This window comes from Buteo buteo, chromosome 11 (assembly GCF_964188355.1).
Source record: "Buteo buteo chromosome 11, bButBut1.hap1.1, whole genome shotgun sequence".
Lineage (NCBI taxonomy): Eukaryota > Metazoa > Chordata > Aves > Accipitriformes > Accipitridae > Buteo > Buteo buteo.
This window is the reverse complement of record NC_134181.1, coordinates 24,209,474-24,223,210: the sequence shown is the minus strand read 5'-3', so window position 1 is coordinate 24,223,210 and position 13,737 is coordinate 24,209,474. Positions and strand designations below refer to the sequence as shown.

At 70.3% G+C, this 13,737-nt stretch overlaps 4 protein-coding genes across 7 annotated transcripts; 2 read left to right on the top strand and 2 right to left on the bottom strand.

The window, feature by feature from the left end:
- The first annotated feature begins 222 nt into the window (after nt 1-222).
- ADAMTS4 (ADAM metallopeptidase with thrombospondin type 1 motif 4) lies at nt 223-4,138 on the top strand. Its single transcript, XM_075040628.1, has 9 exons — nt 223-425; nt 992-1,315; nt 1,576-1,708; nt 1,799-1,969; nt 2,054-2,340; nt 2,436-2,622; nt 2,739-2,914; nt 2,986-3,161; nt 3,252-4,138. The coding sequence occupies exons 1-9, from the start codon at nt 288-290 to the stop codon at nt 3,658-3,660; spliced, it is 2,001 nt and encodes a 666-aa protein (XP_074896729.1). The 5' UTR covers nt 223-287; the 3' UTR covers nt 3,661-4,138.
- A 21-nt stretch (nt 4,139-4,159) lies between these two features.
- Nucleotides 4,160-6,987, bottom strand: LOC142036901 (palmitoyltransferase ZDHHC3-like). Its single transcript, XM_075040635.1, has 9 exons — nt 6,640-6,987; nt 6,339-6,427; nt 6,064-6,137; nt 5,820-5,932; nt 5,616-5,677; nt 5,269-5,383; nt 5,006-5,078; nt 4,764-4,893; nt 4,160-4,682 (listed from the first exon to the last, which is right to left on the bottom strand). Exons 1-9 carry the CDS (start codon nt 6,780-6,782, stop codon nt 4,591-4,593), a joined length of 891 nt encoding a protein of 296 aa, XP_074896736.1. The 5' UTR covers nt 6,783-6,987; the 3' UTR covers nt 4,160-4,590.
- A 386-nt stretch (nt 6,988-7,373) lies between these two features.
- Nucleotides 7,374-10,259, top strand: B4GALT3 (beta-1,4-galactosyltransferase 3). Its single transcript, XM_075040634.1, has 7 exons — nt 7,374-7,454; nt 7,544-7,884; nt 8,262-8,497; nt 8,573-8,763; nt 8,846-8,968; nt 9,169-9,273; nt 9,356-10,259. The coding sequence occupies exons 2-7, from the start codon at nt 7,629-7,631 to the stop codon at nt 9,849-9,851; spliced, it is 1,407 nt and encodes a 468-aa protein (XP_074896735.1). The 5' UTR covers nt 7,374-7,454; nt 7,544-7,628; the 3' UTR covers nt 9,852-10,259.
- PPOX (protoporphyrinogen oxidase) lies at nt 10,155-13,193 on the bottom strand. Of its 4 annotated transcripts, XM_075040631.1 has the most exons (12): nt 12,985-13,193; nt 12,749-12,883; nt 12,144-12,259; nt 11,939-12,071; nt 11,700-11,844; nt 11,422-11,612; nt 11,281-11,341; nt 11,071-11,189; nt 10,874-10,987; nt 10,649-10,798; nt 10,518-10,560; nt 10,155-10,444 (listed from the first exon to the last, which is right to left on the bottom strand). In XM_075040631.1, exons 1-12 carry the CDS (start codon nt 13,069-13,071, stop codon nt 10,308-10,310), a joined length of 1,431 nt encoding a protein of 476 aa, XP_074896732.1. In that variant the 5' UTR covers nt 13,072-13,193; the 3' UTR covers nt 10,155-10,307. The 4 variants fall into 4 exon arrangements, with proteins under 4 accessions (XP_074896732.1, XP_074896730.1, XP_074896734.1 ...); XM_075040629.1 differs by lacking the exon at nt 10,518-10,560; XM_075040633.1 differs by lacking the exon at nt 10,649-10,798.
- Nucleotides 13,194-13,737: the final 544 nt, after the last annotated feature.

Genomic DNA, 13,737 nt, shown 5'->3' with positions numbered 1-13,737 from the left:
TGGGCGAGGGCGTCGTGGCGAGGGGATGCCGGTGCGGGGGTCGCGGCAAGGGGATCCCGGTGCGGGGCATCCCCCGGCCCGGCCCTGCTCCCGGGGGACCAGGCTCTGCCTTCCCGGAACGGCCCGGGGGGGCCGGGGCCACCCCCCCCGCCACCGGGGCAGCCCCGCTCCGCCCCGCCCGCCCGGGGCCGCCTCTCCCCCCCGTTAAAAGGCGCGGGCAGAGCCGGCGGGACCCACTGTCGCCTCCCGCTGTCGCGGTGTCGCGGTGGTGTCGCGGTGCCCGGGCCATGCGCCGCGCGCTCCTGGCGCTCCTGGTCGCTGCTGTCGCCGCCGTCGGGGCTGCCCCCGGTCCCGCGTGTCCCGTCACGGCACCGGACGAAGCCGGGACACGGTCCCGCGTGGGGCCGGCCCCGAGGAGAGCCAAGGTACGGCCGGACCGGCACACGGCGGACCGGGATGGGCTGGGACGGGGACGGGGCGGGGTGGACTGGGATGGGCTGGGATGGACTGGGACAAGGATGGACAAAGCTGGACCGGGACATACCAGACCGGGGTGGACCGGGCCGGGATGGGCCGGGCCAAGGATGGACAAGGATGGATGGGGACACACCGGACCAGGACAGGACGGGACTGACCGGGATGGGCTGGGACCGGGATACACAGGACCTAGATGGGCTGGGCCAGGGGCGGGCCGGGCCGGGCTTCCCCTCCGCCTCCCGGGGCACCGCCGGGACCCGCCCCGAGGGGGCGACCGGGGCCACGGGCGGCCGGGACCCTGCGGGGTGAGGGAGGTGGGGGGGAACAGGGGACGGGGCGGGCGCTGGTACCGAGCCCACAGACACCGGCGTGCACTGAGCTGGCATGGGCACGGTGCTGGGGGGCACCGGCAGGGACGTGCACGGTGCTGGAGGGCACCGGCACGGGGTGGGTGGGGGGTGCTGGGGGGCACCGGGATGCCGGTCCCCTGCCCCAGCGCCCCGCTTCCCCACAGCGCTTCGCCTCGGTGCCGCGGTACGTGGAGATGCTGGTGGTGGCCGACGAGTCAATGGCCCAGTTCCATGGCGCCGGGCTCCGGCGGTACCTGCTGACGGTGCTGGCGGCGGCCGCCCGGTCTTTCCGGCACAGTAGTCTGGGCAACGCGGTGGAGCTGCGGGTGACGCGGCTGGTGGTGCTGGGCCAGGGCACCCCCGGGCCCCCCACCACCCCCAACGCTGCCCAGATGCTCCGCAACTTCTGCCAGTGGCAGAAGGGGCTCAACGTCCCCGACGAGGACAGTCCCCTCCACTTTGACACCGCCATCCTCTTCACGCGGCAGGTGTGTGGGGAGTGACAGCTGGGGGGTTGCTGGGGGGCTCCGGGAGTGCTGCAGGGCTGTTTGGGGTCCCTGCAGGGTGATTGGGAGCTGGCAGGGTCCCTGGGTGTCCCCCAAGGTGTTTGGGTGCTGGCCAAGCCCCCGGGGTGTCCATGGGTTTCAGGGCTGGTGGGGTCACTGGGGCCCATCCCAGGGAGTTTGGGTGCTGGCCGGGTTTGGAGGTGTCCCCGAGACCCCCCCACACACACCCTGCCTGCCACCAGGACCTGTGTGGGGCAGCCACCTGCGACACACTGGGCATGGCCGACGTGGGCACCGTCTGTGACCCCGAGCGGAGCTGTGCCATCGTGGAGGACGACGGGCTGCAGTCGGCATTCACGGCCGCACACGAGCTGGGTGAGCAGCAGGAGCCTGTGGGGTGGGGGGGGGCGGGGCGCTGCCACCCGTGATTCCCCCTAGGGCTGACACCACCATCCCCCGGCACAGGCCACATCTTCAACATGCTGCATGACACCTCCCAGCCCTGCCGGGAGCTGAACAGCCGCTCTGGAGCCACCCGCCGCGTGATGGCTCCTGTCCTCTCCTCGCTGGAGCCTGGTGAGATGTGGTCCCCATGCAGCGCCCACTTCATCACCGACTTCTTGGACAACGGCCATGGTACGACCCGGCACAGGCGGTCTCAGTGCAGGGGGTCCCAATACCCTCAGGGACCCCTGGTGCAGCGGTGCCATGTCCCCGCAGGTCAATGCCTACTGGACAAGCCTTCGGAGTGGCTGCAGCTGCCCTCGGTGCTGCCAGGCAGCATCTACCCGGTGCTGCGGCAATGCCAGCTTGCCTTTGGGCCCGACTCGCGGCACTGCGGTGACCTGCAGCCGCCCTGCGCCTCGCTGTGGTGCACCGGCCGTGTCAACGGCCGCTCCGTCTGCCAGACGAAGCACTTCCCCTGGGCCGACGGCACTCCATGCGCACCGGGCAGAGTCTGCATGGATGGGCTCTGTGTCGGCATCAGCCACATGCAGAAGCTCACCGTGAGTCCCAGTGGGGCAGCGTGGGGTGGGTGGTGGGGTGGGCACTCACCTGCCAGTAGCGGGTTTGACCCCCCCATTGCATTTTCTTGCTGCAGACACCTGTGGATGGTGGCTGGGGACCATGGGGACCGTGGGGCGGGTGCTCACGGACCTGCGGTGGTGGCGTCCAGCTCTCCCACCGCAACTGCACCGCGCCAGCACCTCGCCACGGTGGCCAGTACTGCAAGGGCAAGCGCACCCGCTTCCAGTCCTGCAACGTGGAGGAGTGTCCTGGCAGCACCCGTGAGTAGGGCTGGCGCGGGTCGGGGAGAGCAGGGTTATCACCAGTCCCCGGCATGGGCTGTGGGGGTGGCTGGGGGCTGCCGCCAGTGCTGACTGTGCCCCACTGCTGCCGGCAGCCCTCACCTTCCGGGAGGAGCAATGTGCCACCTACAACCATCGCCCCGACCTTGTCAGGGGGCTCCCGGCCCCCCAGGACTGGGTGCCACGCTACAGCGGTGTCTCTGAACAGGACCAGTGTAAGCTGATCTGCCAGTCCCAAACCCTGGGCTACTACCATGTGCTGCAGCCGAGGGTGAGCGTCCCCCCACCTGCCGGGCGCCCCAGGATGCCTCCGGCAGGTGCTGAGACTGTGCTGTGCCGCAGGTGGCTGACGGGACACCCTGCTCCCCTGAGAGCACAGGGGTGTGTGTGCAGGGTCACTGCATCCCTGCTGGTTGTGACCGCATCATCGGCTCCAAGAAGAAGTTTGATAAATGCATGACGTGTGGCGGTGACGGCTCTGGCTGCACCAAGGTCTACGGCTCCTTCACCAAACCCCAGTAAGCACCTCAGCGGTGGTGGTGGGGTGGGGGGGATGCCACCTGTGGGCTGCCATCATCCCCCCCTTCCAACTCCGCTGTGCCCCGCAGCTACGGCTACAACGACGTGGTGACCATCCCGGCGGGTGCCACACACCTCCTGGTCCGGCAGATCTCAGCGGTGGGCAGCGAGGACATCTTCCTGGCACTGCGGCGGCCGGCCGGTGGTTCCCTGCTCAATGGCGGCTACGTCCTGGTGCCCTCCCCGACTGATGTGGTGCTGGCAGGCGGCGTGACCTTGCGCTACAGCGGTGCCACAGCGGCCACCGAGACGCTGACAGGCCGGGGGCCACTGCGCGAACCGCTGGTGCTGCAGGTGCTGGTGGTGGACGAGCAGCACCCACCGCGCTTGAAATACAGCTTCTTCGTGCCCCGGGCACAGAGACACCCGTCGGCAGCCTGGGAGAAGCAGAAAGCTGAGATCCTGGAGATCCTCAGGAGCCGCCAGCGACACAAGTAGCGGCATGAGCCTGGCTGGGACGTGGCTCTGCCAGAGTGATCCCAGCGGCCACTGCAGCGCCTATTTATTTGGTTATTTATTGCCCACCAGGAGCGGGGGCACCGTCCATGGGATGGCATTGGGCAGCCCCTCAGCAAAGCCCTGGCGGGCTCATGCCATGCATGGGACCAGCCCCAGTGCAGGTAACCACATCTACCTCAGCCCCTCCATGGGCAGAGTGGGGTGACCCCCTGGGCAGGCCCCAGGGGGGCCCCCTCCCCAGCTGCAGCCCCCCCGCCGGCACAGCCACCCAGCTGTAATTTATTGCAGTGCCGTTATTTAAAGCTATTTATGGAACCAGCTAGCATGGTGTGTGGTGATTGGCATGGTGGTGCCAGGCACCGCAATGTCCCTCAGGCGCAGCTGCATTAACTCTCCGTTACTGCTCCCAGCACAGTCCCAGCATCTTTCCCTGGCGTCTTCCCCCCCCCACCCCGGGTGCCACCAGCGCTCCTCAAGAACAGGCCACCACCAGCCTTGCCCAGAACAGGACTTTATTGGGTGCCTCCTCCCGGCTGTGTGCAGCCCCCCAGGGTGGCCAGAGGTCTGTACCCGTCTCTTGAGATGGCAGCCAGAGCTGCTGGCACGCAGGGCCCTGCTGCCAGCCTGCTCTGAGACATCCCGGTGTGGAGAATCCTACCCTGCTGCACCCCAGGGACAGCGGGGCCAGGCACCCACTCTGCCGGAAAGCCCCAGGAGCTCGCTGCTGCACCGGCTTGGTGCTGCTGGGGAAATGCCCTGGCTTTGGGGGCAGCCGATTCACCCTGGGTGGGCAGAGGGCTCATGCGGCCGGGCACGGAGGCAGTGAAGCTCAGTCACAGCTTCACATCCCGGCATGAAGCTGTCATCGGTGTGTTTCCAGCATCCTCTCACGTGCCAAGTACAGGGAGCTCAGACATAGCGGCTGGGCAGGGGGCTGTACATGGGACCCGTGCCTGGGGAGGTGCTGCAGCTCCAGGGGAAGAGCCAGCAGAGCACGAAACCTGGCCAGAGGGAAAGGGAGAGGCATGAACCGTGCTGGGATCCCTGGCCCCAGCCCCACAAAACTCCCCGGCCCCACGCACCTCGCCCGAACACCTCCCGCAGCAGCACCAGTTTGGGTTTCAGGGGACGTGGCCCCTCCCGGTTCATCTCCTTCAACCCCCGATTGCGGAGCTGCTCCAGGGGCGTCTTGTCCGTGATGATCGACACGACCTGGGGGTGACGGGGTTGTCACTGCCAGCACACAGCCACCCCTACTCATGCTGGTGCACCCCCATCCCCGGCTCGTGCCTGTGCTCCCGGCCACCACCTCTGCCCCACTAACCTGATCATAAAACACGACGGTGACGAAGGCTCCGAAGAAGAGGGACTCCAGCAGCAGGATAATGCAGTGAGCCCTGGGAAGGCAGGTGCGGGTCAGAGCGGAGTCAGGGGCCGGAGTCGACGTGGGGCAGCCCAGAGCCCATCCCTGCTGCGCCCAGGGCAGGCCCAGGGTCCCGACACGCCGCCGCCACCCTGGCCCTCCCCTCCTGTTGCAAGCTCCTCCGTAGAGGAGGGAGACGGGACCCCCACGCTGCCCCCACTCACGTCTGGACACGGTTGTTGGCAACGTCTCCTCCTGCTGCCATCCCTGCCGGGCTCCTGCCCGCCGGTCCCAGCCAGGCGGCCAGCACCAGCCCTGCAGCGTAGAGACTAGCCAGCCCTGGCACAGAGCAAGCAGTGAGTGTGTGGGCAGCAAGCACCCTCCCCGACCCACATCATATCCCCCCAGAGCTACCTGCTGCCATGGGGCTGGGCACCCCGACAGGCCATCCCCAGGAGTGGGTGGGTGTTACCCAGCCCTGCACCCACCCCATCACCCACCTTCTGCCCACAAGAAGCCCCAGGAATGGGGCTGCCCCACAGGGAATGGGGACCCCCGCACGAGCACTCACCGGCGTAGAAGAGGAACTGTATGAAGTATTTCTGGTTTAACTCCCCGACGCAGTTGTTGATCCTATGGATGGATAGACAGACGGGTGACGGGTGTCTTGCTGTCCCTGGTCCCCTCTCGGAGCACTCTCCGGTGCCCAGGGACTGGAACGAGCCGTGGCAGAGCCCCTCGTGCCCCGGCACGGGGCCGTGCCGAAGGTGCCTACCAGGGGCAGTGGTGGTCCATGCGACGCACGCAGCGGTGGCAGATGCGGCAGTGGTGGGCGCGAGGCGGCCGGTATGCCTCGCAGCGGTCACACACCGTCCAGTCCTCCTGGCTCTGCTGGGACGGTGCTCAGCGGGGACCGGACGCCGGGGTCGCTCCCGGCTGAGCGGGGCCGCAGCGCAGCCCCTCACCCCCATCTCGCCCCACCGGACCCCCCGGCCGCCCCCTCGGCTCCCCGGCCTCACCCGCTCGGGCTTCCGCGGGGCCCCACTGCGCAGGTCGGAGAAGTCGATGGCGGTGTCGGGGAGGGGAACTACGCCTGGGGGGCGGCGGAAGGGGGGGGGTAAGGTGAGCACCCCCCCCCCTCGCCGGGGCGCAACGGCTCAGCCACCCCCGCAGCGGGGCGCCGAACAGCCGCTCCCCCCGCGGTACCCGGACGGCGCACGGGGGATGCCCGGCCCTGGGGCTCCGCGGGGATCTGGAGCGGGGCGGGGGGGGCCGGTCGGGGGCGGGCGCTCACCGGGGTCGGCGAGGACGGCGCGGGCGTGGCAGGCCAGCAGCAGCAGGACGATGAGGTTGAAGGCGGCAGCGTGGAAAGGGCACCAGGGGCTGCGGGGAAGAGGGGGCGCGGGGTCAGGGCAGCACCGCGGGGACGGTGCCCGGGGACCCCGCGGGGACGGGGACGCCACCGGCCCGGCAGCCCCGGGGATCCAGTGCCCGGGGGAACCCCACACTCCCGGGGGGGGAACCCCGGGGCCGCGGGGAGGGGACACGCGCCACCGCCCCCCCCCCTCGTGGGCTCCCCCGGTTCCCGGTGGCACCTGCCGCGCAGGGCGGGCTGCGGCAGGACGTGGGCCAGCACGGCGTAGTCGGCGTAGCCCACGCCGAGGTAGGTGAGCAGCGGGCAGAGGGCGCCGCACGGGTCCCGCCCGCACCGCCCGGCCGCCGCCGCCGCCGCCGCCATGACACCCCCGCCGCCGCGCCCCGGCCGTGACGTCGACAGTAGGGGCGGGACCAACACGCGGAAAGGGGTGCGGTGGCGTGCGCGGTTGCCGCGGCAACGGAGCGGGGGAGGAGCTTGAGGTGGACCCGCCCCATTGGGCGGCCCCACGAGGAGCCCCGCCCCCTGTCGCCGGCTCGGGCTCCCCCGGGTCCCGCCGCCCGTCACCCAGCCGGCGCCCTGGGATCCCGCAGCCCCGCCCCCCCCCCCCCCTCGGGGCCCGCCTCCCCTCCTGGCCACTCGCCCGGGCTCCTCCTGTCCTCCCCAGCACCCCGAGGGGCCCTCCGCCCGGTCCCCTCAAGGCCCGTGGGGCCGCGTCCCCCTTTGCCACCCCCAGCCGGGACCCGCGGTTCCCAGCCTGCCCCAGGGACCTGGGTGACACCACCCCGGCCCCTCCTGCCTGAGCCGGGCCCTATCCCCACCCTGACCCCGCTCGCTGACCCCGCCCGCCGGAACCGCCGCCGGGGGGGTGAGACGCGGGCCGTGCTCCCGAACGGCCCCTTTAACACCTGTCACGTCAGGGAGGCTCCGCCCCCTCCCGTCACCACGGCCCACCCCGCGCGCTCGCTCTCTCTTTCCCCGTTCCAAGATGGCGGCGGCGGCCGGGGGGCACTGAGGCGTTCCCACCGCCCGCAGGTACCGGGGCGGGGTCCGGGCGGGGGGGTCGGCGGCGTCCGGAGCCCTCCCCCCCCCGCCGCGGGCCTGACCCTTCCCCTTCTCCGCAGCGCCCTGCGATGCGGCCCGGCCCCCTCGACGCCCCCAGCCGCCCCCGGTGATCCGGGCCCCCGGTGGTCCGGGCCGGGCCCCGCCATGCTGCGGCGGCTGCTGGAGCGGCCCTGCACGCTGGCCCTGCTGGTCGGCTGCCAGTTCGCCTTCGTCGCCTACTTCTCCCTGGGGGGGTTCCGCAACATCACCTCCCTCTTCGGCCGCGCCGCCGGGCCCGTCTTCGACTACTCCCGCACCCACGACGTCTACGCCAACCTCAGCCGGCTCCTGCCCCGCCAGCCCGCCCGCCCCGACCCCGCGCAGCCCCTGCCCTTCTGCCCCGAGCGATCGCCCTTCCTCGGTGAGTGCGGGGCCGCTGCCCGCAGCCCCGCCCGGGCGCGGGGGAGGGGAGGGTTATGCCCGGCCCTGCCCGCGGTGGAGCCGCGAAAGCGGCCGTGGAGTGGGGGATCCCGGGAGCTGTCGGGGCAGGGACCGGCCACACCGCCCTAAGGGAAACAACCGCCCCGGGGAAAGAACCGTGTCCGTCCCCCCTCCCCCGCCTTGGGGGAAGAACCGGCCCTGCAGCTGCCAGCCCAGACTAACCAGCCGGGCAGGCAGGGCCCGTCTGGGGAGGCTCCCGAGGTTTGGGGCAGGGGGGAGCGGCCCCGGGGATCTGTGCTCCCCCTCGTGGGTGCTGTCCCCGCCACCCCGCGCCAGCCCCCTGCCTCCCCCACGCAGTCGGCCCGCTGACGGTGAGCTTCAGCCGGGTGCACACGCTGGAGCAGATCCAGGCGAAGAACCCGGCAGTGCGGGAGGGCGGCCGGTACCAACCCTCCACCTGTGAGTCCCGGTCCCGCACTGCCATCATCATCCCCCACCGCAACCGTGAGACCCACCTGGGCCACCTGCTCTACTACCTGCACCCCTTCCTGCAGCGTCAGCAGCTCCAGTACGGCATCTATGTCGTGCACCAGGTGAGTCTGGCAGGCGCCGGTGGCTTTGCCGGGCTCATGCCGAGGACCGCTGCTGCCAGCCCCCTCTCCCCGCAGGCGGGCAACTCCACCTTCAACCGGGCCAAGTTGCTGAACGTGGGGGTGAAGGAGGCTCTGAAGGATGAGGAGTGGGACTGCCTCTTCCTCCATGATGTCGACCTCATCCCTGAGAATGACCACAACCTCTACATCTGCGACCCCTGGAACCCCAAACACGTCTCCATCGCCATGAATAAATTCGGATATAGGTGGGTGACTGCGGCTGGGAGTGAGCTGGGAGTGAGGGGACCGGCCCTGGCCCTGGCTCAGTGTCTGCCCTGCCTCTTGCAGCCTGCCATACCCCCAGTACTTTGGGGGGGTCTCGGCTCTCACCCCTGACCAGTACATGAAGATCAACGGCTTCCCCAACGAGTACTGGGGCTGGGGCGGCGAGGACGATGACATCGCCACCAGGTAGGATGCCGCAAGGACCTGCTGGTCTCACCGTCCCCCGTGTTTGTGACCTGCTGGGAGGCACTGGCTGGTCGCCAGGCCCTGGGACACCGTCGCTGCACAGGAAGAGCACACGGGGGCCATTGCCACCGCACTGGGGGGGACACAGGCAGCGTCCCCACGCCCTGGCACCTTCAGGTGACGCAGTGGCTTGTTCGCAGGGTGCGCCTGGCTGGCATGAAGATCGCCCGCCCACCCATCTCCATCGGCCACTACAAGATGGTGAAGCACAAGAGTGACAAAGGCAACGAAGAGAACCCCCACAGGTCAGGGGGCTGGCAAGGGGTGTGGGGGGGAGGGCCGGTGGGGGGCTCAGCAGTGATGCTCCCCTTCCCTTGTCCCTTCCAGGTTTGACCTGCTGATCCGCACACAGCGGATGTGGACGCAGGATGGGATGAACTCCCTCACCTACACACTGCTGGCCAAGCACCTCCACCCCCTCTACACCAACCTCACGGTGGACATCGGGACGGACCCCCGCGCCGGCCGGGGCCGCAGGGGGCCAGTGCCGGGCCACGAGGGGCAGAGGTACCGCAGCAGCACCAGCCTCTTCCGGGAGGAGATGCTGCGTAAGCTGCCCCAGGATGCTGCGGGCTGGGGGGACCAGGGCCTGTCCTTGTCCCCCCGGCTGCCCACAGCCACCGCGCAGCAGCCACTGGAAGGTAATAGCACCCAGGGCAGCGCCAGCCCCCCGCCGGCACCGGGGATCACCCAGCACAGCCCTGAGGCTGCCAGGGAGGGCGATGCCCACCTGGGAAGCAGCACTGGTGTGGCTGTGACACAGGAGGAAGGGATGCTGCCTGCCCGTGGGGACAATCAGAGCCTGCCTCAAGGCACCCGCTAGCTGCTGGCCACTGTGGGCCCCAGATGGACTCTGTTCGCCACAACCTGGTGCTGGGAAGGGACCCCCGTCATTTGTGGGGTTGGGGAGCTGCTGCTGGGCTGGTTGTCCTGTGGCTTTGGTGGAGAGACTGGGGGGAGCAGCGAGCCGTGGGGGCAACTGCCCGGAGAGCTGCTGGCCGTGGGGCCGGTGCCTGGTACTAGGGGTCAACCCTGGAAAGGGGTGCAGGGAGAGCCGGGGTCAGGGCGAGCTGGGGTCCCAGGGGCTCGCCTGACTCAGTCTCCCTGCTGGCTATGGGTGCCTGAAGATGGTTGCAGGCTGCGCTACCAGTGCGCAGTTATTTATTCTATTTATGAGCTGCTCCCTGGACCTTTATAAGGGTTTTTCAATTAAAAAAACACTTTGTCCTACTGCCATGGAGCTGCTGTGTGCCAGGAGGGGACGCAGGGACACTGGGGCTCAGCGCAGCTGCCCCAGCAGCTGCCCAACGGCCACTTTGGCACTGGCGATGCAGTCGTTGACGGAGACGCCGGTGTAGGAGGCCCCGATGAGGCTGAGGGGCAGCCGCTGCTCTGCCAGGAAGCGGTTGATGCGCTCTGCGGGGATGGGGGTGGGCAGTGGGTGCCTCTGTGGGGGCCGGGGGACCCCCAGGCCCCGGCCTCCTCTTACCTATGCGCTGCCAGTGGCCCAGCGTGTACTGGGGGATGCAGGCCTGGGGGACAGGGGGGAGCAGCCGGTGAGCCCTGTGGGACCCCCCAGGACCCCCCTAGGCCCCGCTGCCCCGCAGTGCCACCACCCACCTGGTGCACCTTGACGATAGAGCGGGTCGGGGCCAGCTCCAGGCCCAGCTGCTCCCGCACAGCCACCTGTGCCCGCTGCAGCAGCAGTGCCGGTGCCACCGCCACTGGGTCCCCAAAGCTCTGCCCGAACCAGGCGCCTCCCAGCATCACCTATACAGCACTGGCGGCACTGTTAGCCCCACCCAGATCATCCCTGTCCCCCCCACTCCATCCCCGGCTGCTCACCGTCAACCGCACCGAGGCGGCCCCTGTGCCGTCGTGCTGGGGGAAGGCCACCGAGTCGTAGACAATGCCCAGGAGGGAGGCGTCCTCGGAGGAGGGCACCAAGTGCCCGAAGCCCTGAGCGGGAGTGGGATGGGGTCACCCGTGGGTTCTGGGGACACCCTTGGGCACCAGGGGACACCTGTGGGCACCGCTCTCACCGTAACGGGCAGCGCGACACCCTCGTACTGCAGGTTCACCACGGCCACTGACACAGCCGGAATGTGCCGCAGCTCCTGCGCCAGTGGCTCCGTCTCGGCAGGCAGCACCTCAGCCAGGGCTGGGAGGGGAGGGGACATCGTGGGGGGGGGTAATGCTGTCCTCTCCCCTGCCCTGCAGGAACCCCGGCGTCTGGGCACCCCAACCCCTACCTGCAGCCGGGAGGGCGCTGACCACATAGTCGGCCGTCACAGTGCCGTCTGCCAGGGTGAGCTGAGGGGAAGGAGAGTGGTGGAAGGGGGCGATGGGAAGAGAACCCAGGTGTCCTGGCACCCCCACCACCAGGGCCCTACCTGCCAGCGGCCGTCGGGGCGGCGGCGCAGGCGGTGCAGGGGCGCGTGGCAGCGCAGCTCGACACCGCGTGGGCGCAGGAAGGCCGCCAGGGCCTGGGCCAGGCTCTCCATCCCGCCCCGCAGCGACCACTGGCTCCAGCGCTCAGCCCGTGCCCGCTGGCTCAGCCCTGACTCGGCCCCACGCTCCTTTCCTGCAGGTGACAACGCCAGTGTTCCCTCATGCCATAGTGATGGCATCAAGGTGTTCCCCCATCGTGTCCCTCTGGCCTGGTGCTCACCGGAGCCCAGCGCCAGCCCCAGCAGGACGGATCGCCGGCGCCGCTCGGCCTCGAAAAGTGCGGGAAAACAGGAGCGGATGCTCAGCACTCGGCAGTCCCCGGCAAACACGCCCCGGCATAGGCTGTCCACGGCGATGTCGGCCACCTGCAGGGACATGGCAGGGTGAGGCCGGTCCCCGCCTGGCCCCTGCTGGGACCTGATAAGTCCCTGGCGCTATCGCCCCCACGCAGACACCCACCTCCTGGCCAAAGCGGCGATGCACGAAGGCGTGCACACTCTCGTCAGGCTCTGTCCCGGCCGGCGCCAGCAGGTCCCGCACCCCGCTCCACAGCAGCGCCCGCGAGAATGGGGGCACCGGCCGCAGCAGGCCCCTGGGGACACCGAGGGCTCAGGGCAGGGTGGCCCACGGGTGGCACTGGGGTGGCACTGGGGCAGGCACCTACCCCAGGCCTGAGGGCAGCTTGTGCAGGGCCCCGCCAGTGTAGAGGAAGCGATTCCTGGAAGCCGGGTGGTCCCCAGGGACGGGCAGGACGTCACCCTCCAGGCCGAGCTCAGAGACCTGCAGAGACATGGGCAGGACGGGGCGGGGGACGGACACGGCGGAGGCCACAGGACCTGCCCTGGGGCAGCCTCAAGCGGACCCTGGCACCCATGCAAGGACTCCCAGGCCCCCGCACCCACACAGGGACCCCCTCCAGACCCCCAGCACCCTGGACCAACCCAGGGACACCGCAAGACCCTAGCACCCACCCAGAGACCCTCTGGCACCCTTGCACCCTGCACCAGGGTCCCTCTGGACCACTGCACCCTGGGACCCCTGAGCCCTTGTGCCCCCAGGGACCTAAAACACCCACCCAGGGGCCCTCCCCCAGACCCGAGCACCCACCCAGGGACACCCCCCCCCCGAACTCCAGCACCCTGGAGCTGGACCGTCAGAGGGGCCCTCCAGACGCCGGCACCCACCCAGGGACCCCTGACCCCAGCACCCTGCCCAAGAGACCCCCCCACACGCCCCCGCACCCCGAACCAAGCCCCAGGCCCCCCCTACCATGTGGAGGGTGTCGGTGCCCACCACCCCGGCGGGGCGGATGCCCCTGGGCCCGTGCTCGAACACGGCCCCGTCGGCAGTGCGGGTGCTCTGCAGCCACCCCCCCAGGCGGGCGCTGGCCTCCAGCAGCAGCACCTGAGGACACCGCGGTCACCCTGGGGACACCGCGGCTGGGGATACCGGCCCCCCCCCCCCGGGGGACAGCCCGGCCCCCGCGGGCTCGGGCCCGGGCTCACCTTGGGCGGGCGGGGGCCGCGGGCCAGGTGGTAGCAGGCGGCCAGGCCGCTGATGCCGCCCCCCACGACGGCCACGGTCGGCGGCATGAGGGACCTGGGCCGGGCGGGTCAGCGGGGGCGCGAGGCCGTGCTGAGCGCCAGGACACCGACAGCCCCGGCCCCGGCCCCTCCCGCCCGCACCTCTCCCGGCGCCCGGGCCGAGCAGGCTCCGCCCCTTTTCCGCGAGTGATGAGGAAGAGGGCGGGGCTAACAACGCGGCGTGCCAATGGCACGACCCTGTTCCCTGACGGACAGGCGCGGGGACGGGTCGCCGGCCCGCTACGGCGGCCGGGCAGGGCCATGCCGCGGCGCGGAACTGCCGGCAAAGCGCCCCGCTATCAGTGACCTACGCCCCGCCCCGCCCGTCAAGCCCCGCCCACGCGCTCGATACCCCGCCCCTCCAGCAATGAGCCCCGCCCATCAGCTCTAGGCCCTCCCTTCCTGTAACAGATCCCGCCCCACCTGCCACTAGCCACGCCCCCACACAAAGCCCATCCCGGACCCCACGGCAAGCCCCGCCTTTCCGCCATTAGCCACGCCCCTGTGCATTAAACCCCGCCCTTGAAGCCGACTCACCCCACCGGTTCTAAACCAACAGTCCTGCCCCTCCGCTCTTGCCCCGCCCCTCTGACTATAACCCCGCCCCCTGCCTCCAGCCCCGCCCCTCACACCCTCCCCCTCCCCGAGCAGAGCACCCAGCCCCAACCCTTCACA

Bases quoted from the DNA above. Each gene is read 5' to 3' on its own strand.
- PPOX (XM_075040629.1), bottom strand. From the start codon at position 13,071: ATGCCGCCGACCGTGGCCGTCGTGGGGGGCGGCATCAGCGGCCTGGCC. The intron at 12,072-12,143 runs GTAGGTGCCTGC...CGGTGTCCCCAG, and splicing joins AAGCTGCCCTCAGGCCTGGG to GGGCCTGCTGCGGCCGGTGC. The intron at 11,845-11,938 runs GTGGGTGTCTGC...ATGTCCCTGCAG, and splicing joins ATCGCCGCTTTGGCCAGGAG to GTGGCCGACATCGCCGTGGA.
- B4GALT3 (XM_075040634.1), top strand. From the start codon at position 7,629: ATGCTGCGGCGGCTGCTGGAGCGGCCCTGCACGCTGGCCCTGCTGGTC. The intron at 7,885-8,261 runs GTGAGTGCGGGG...TCCCCCACGCAG, and splicing joins CGAGCGATCGCCCTTCCTCG to TCGGCCCGCTGACGGTGAGC. The intron at 8,498-8,572 runs GTGAGTCTGGCA...CTCTCCCCGCAG, and splicing joins GCATCTATGTCGTGCACCAG to GCGGGCAACTCCACCTTCAA.
- LOC142036901 (XM_075040635.1), bottom strand. From the start codon at position 6,782: ATGGCGGCGGCGGCGGCGGCGGCCGGGCGGTGCGGGCGGGACCCGTGC. The intron at 5,678-5,819 runs GTAGGCACCTTC...ATCCATCCATAG, and splicing joins ATGGACCACCACTGCCCCTG to GATCAACAACTGCGTCGGGG. The intron at 4,683-4,763 runs GTGCGTGGGGCC...CCCTCTGGCCAG, and splicing joins GCGGGAGGTGTTCGGGCGAG to GTTTCGTGCTCTGCTGGCTC.
- ADAMTS4 (XM_075040628.1), top strand. From the start codon at position 288: ATGCGCCGCGCGCTCCTGGCGCTCCTGGTCGCTGCTGTCGCCGCCGTC. The intron at 1,316-1,575 runs GTGTGTGGGGAG...GCCTGCCACCAG, and splicing joins CCATCCTCTTCACGCGGCAG to GACCTGTGTGGGGCAGCCAC. The intron at 2,915-2,985 runs GTGAGCGTCCCC...GCTGTGCCGCAG, and splicing joins ACCATGTGCTGCAGCCGAGG to GTGGCTGACGGGACACCCTG.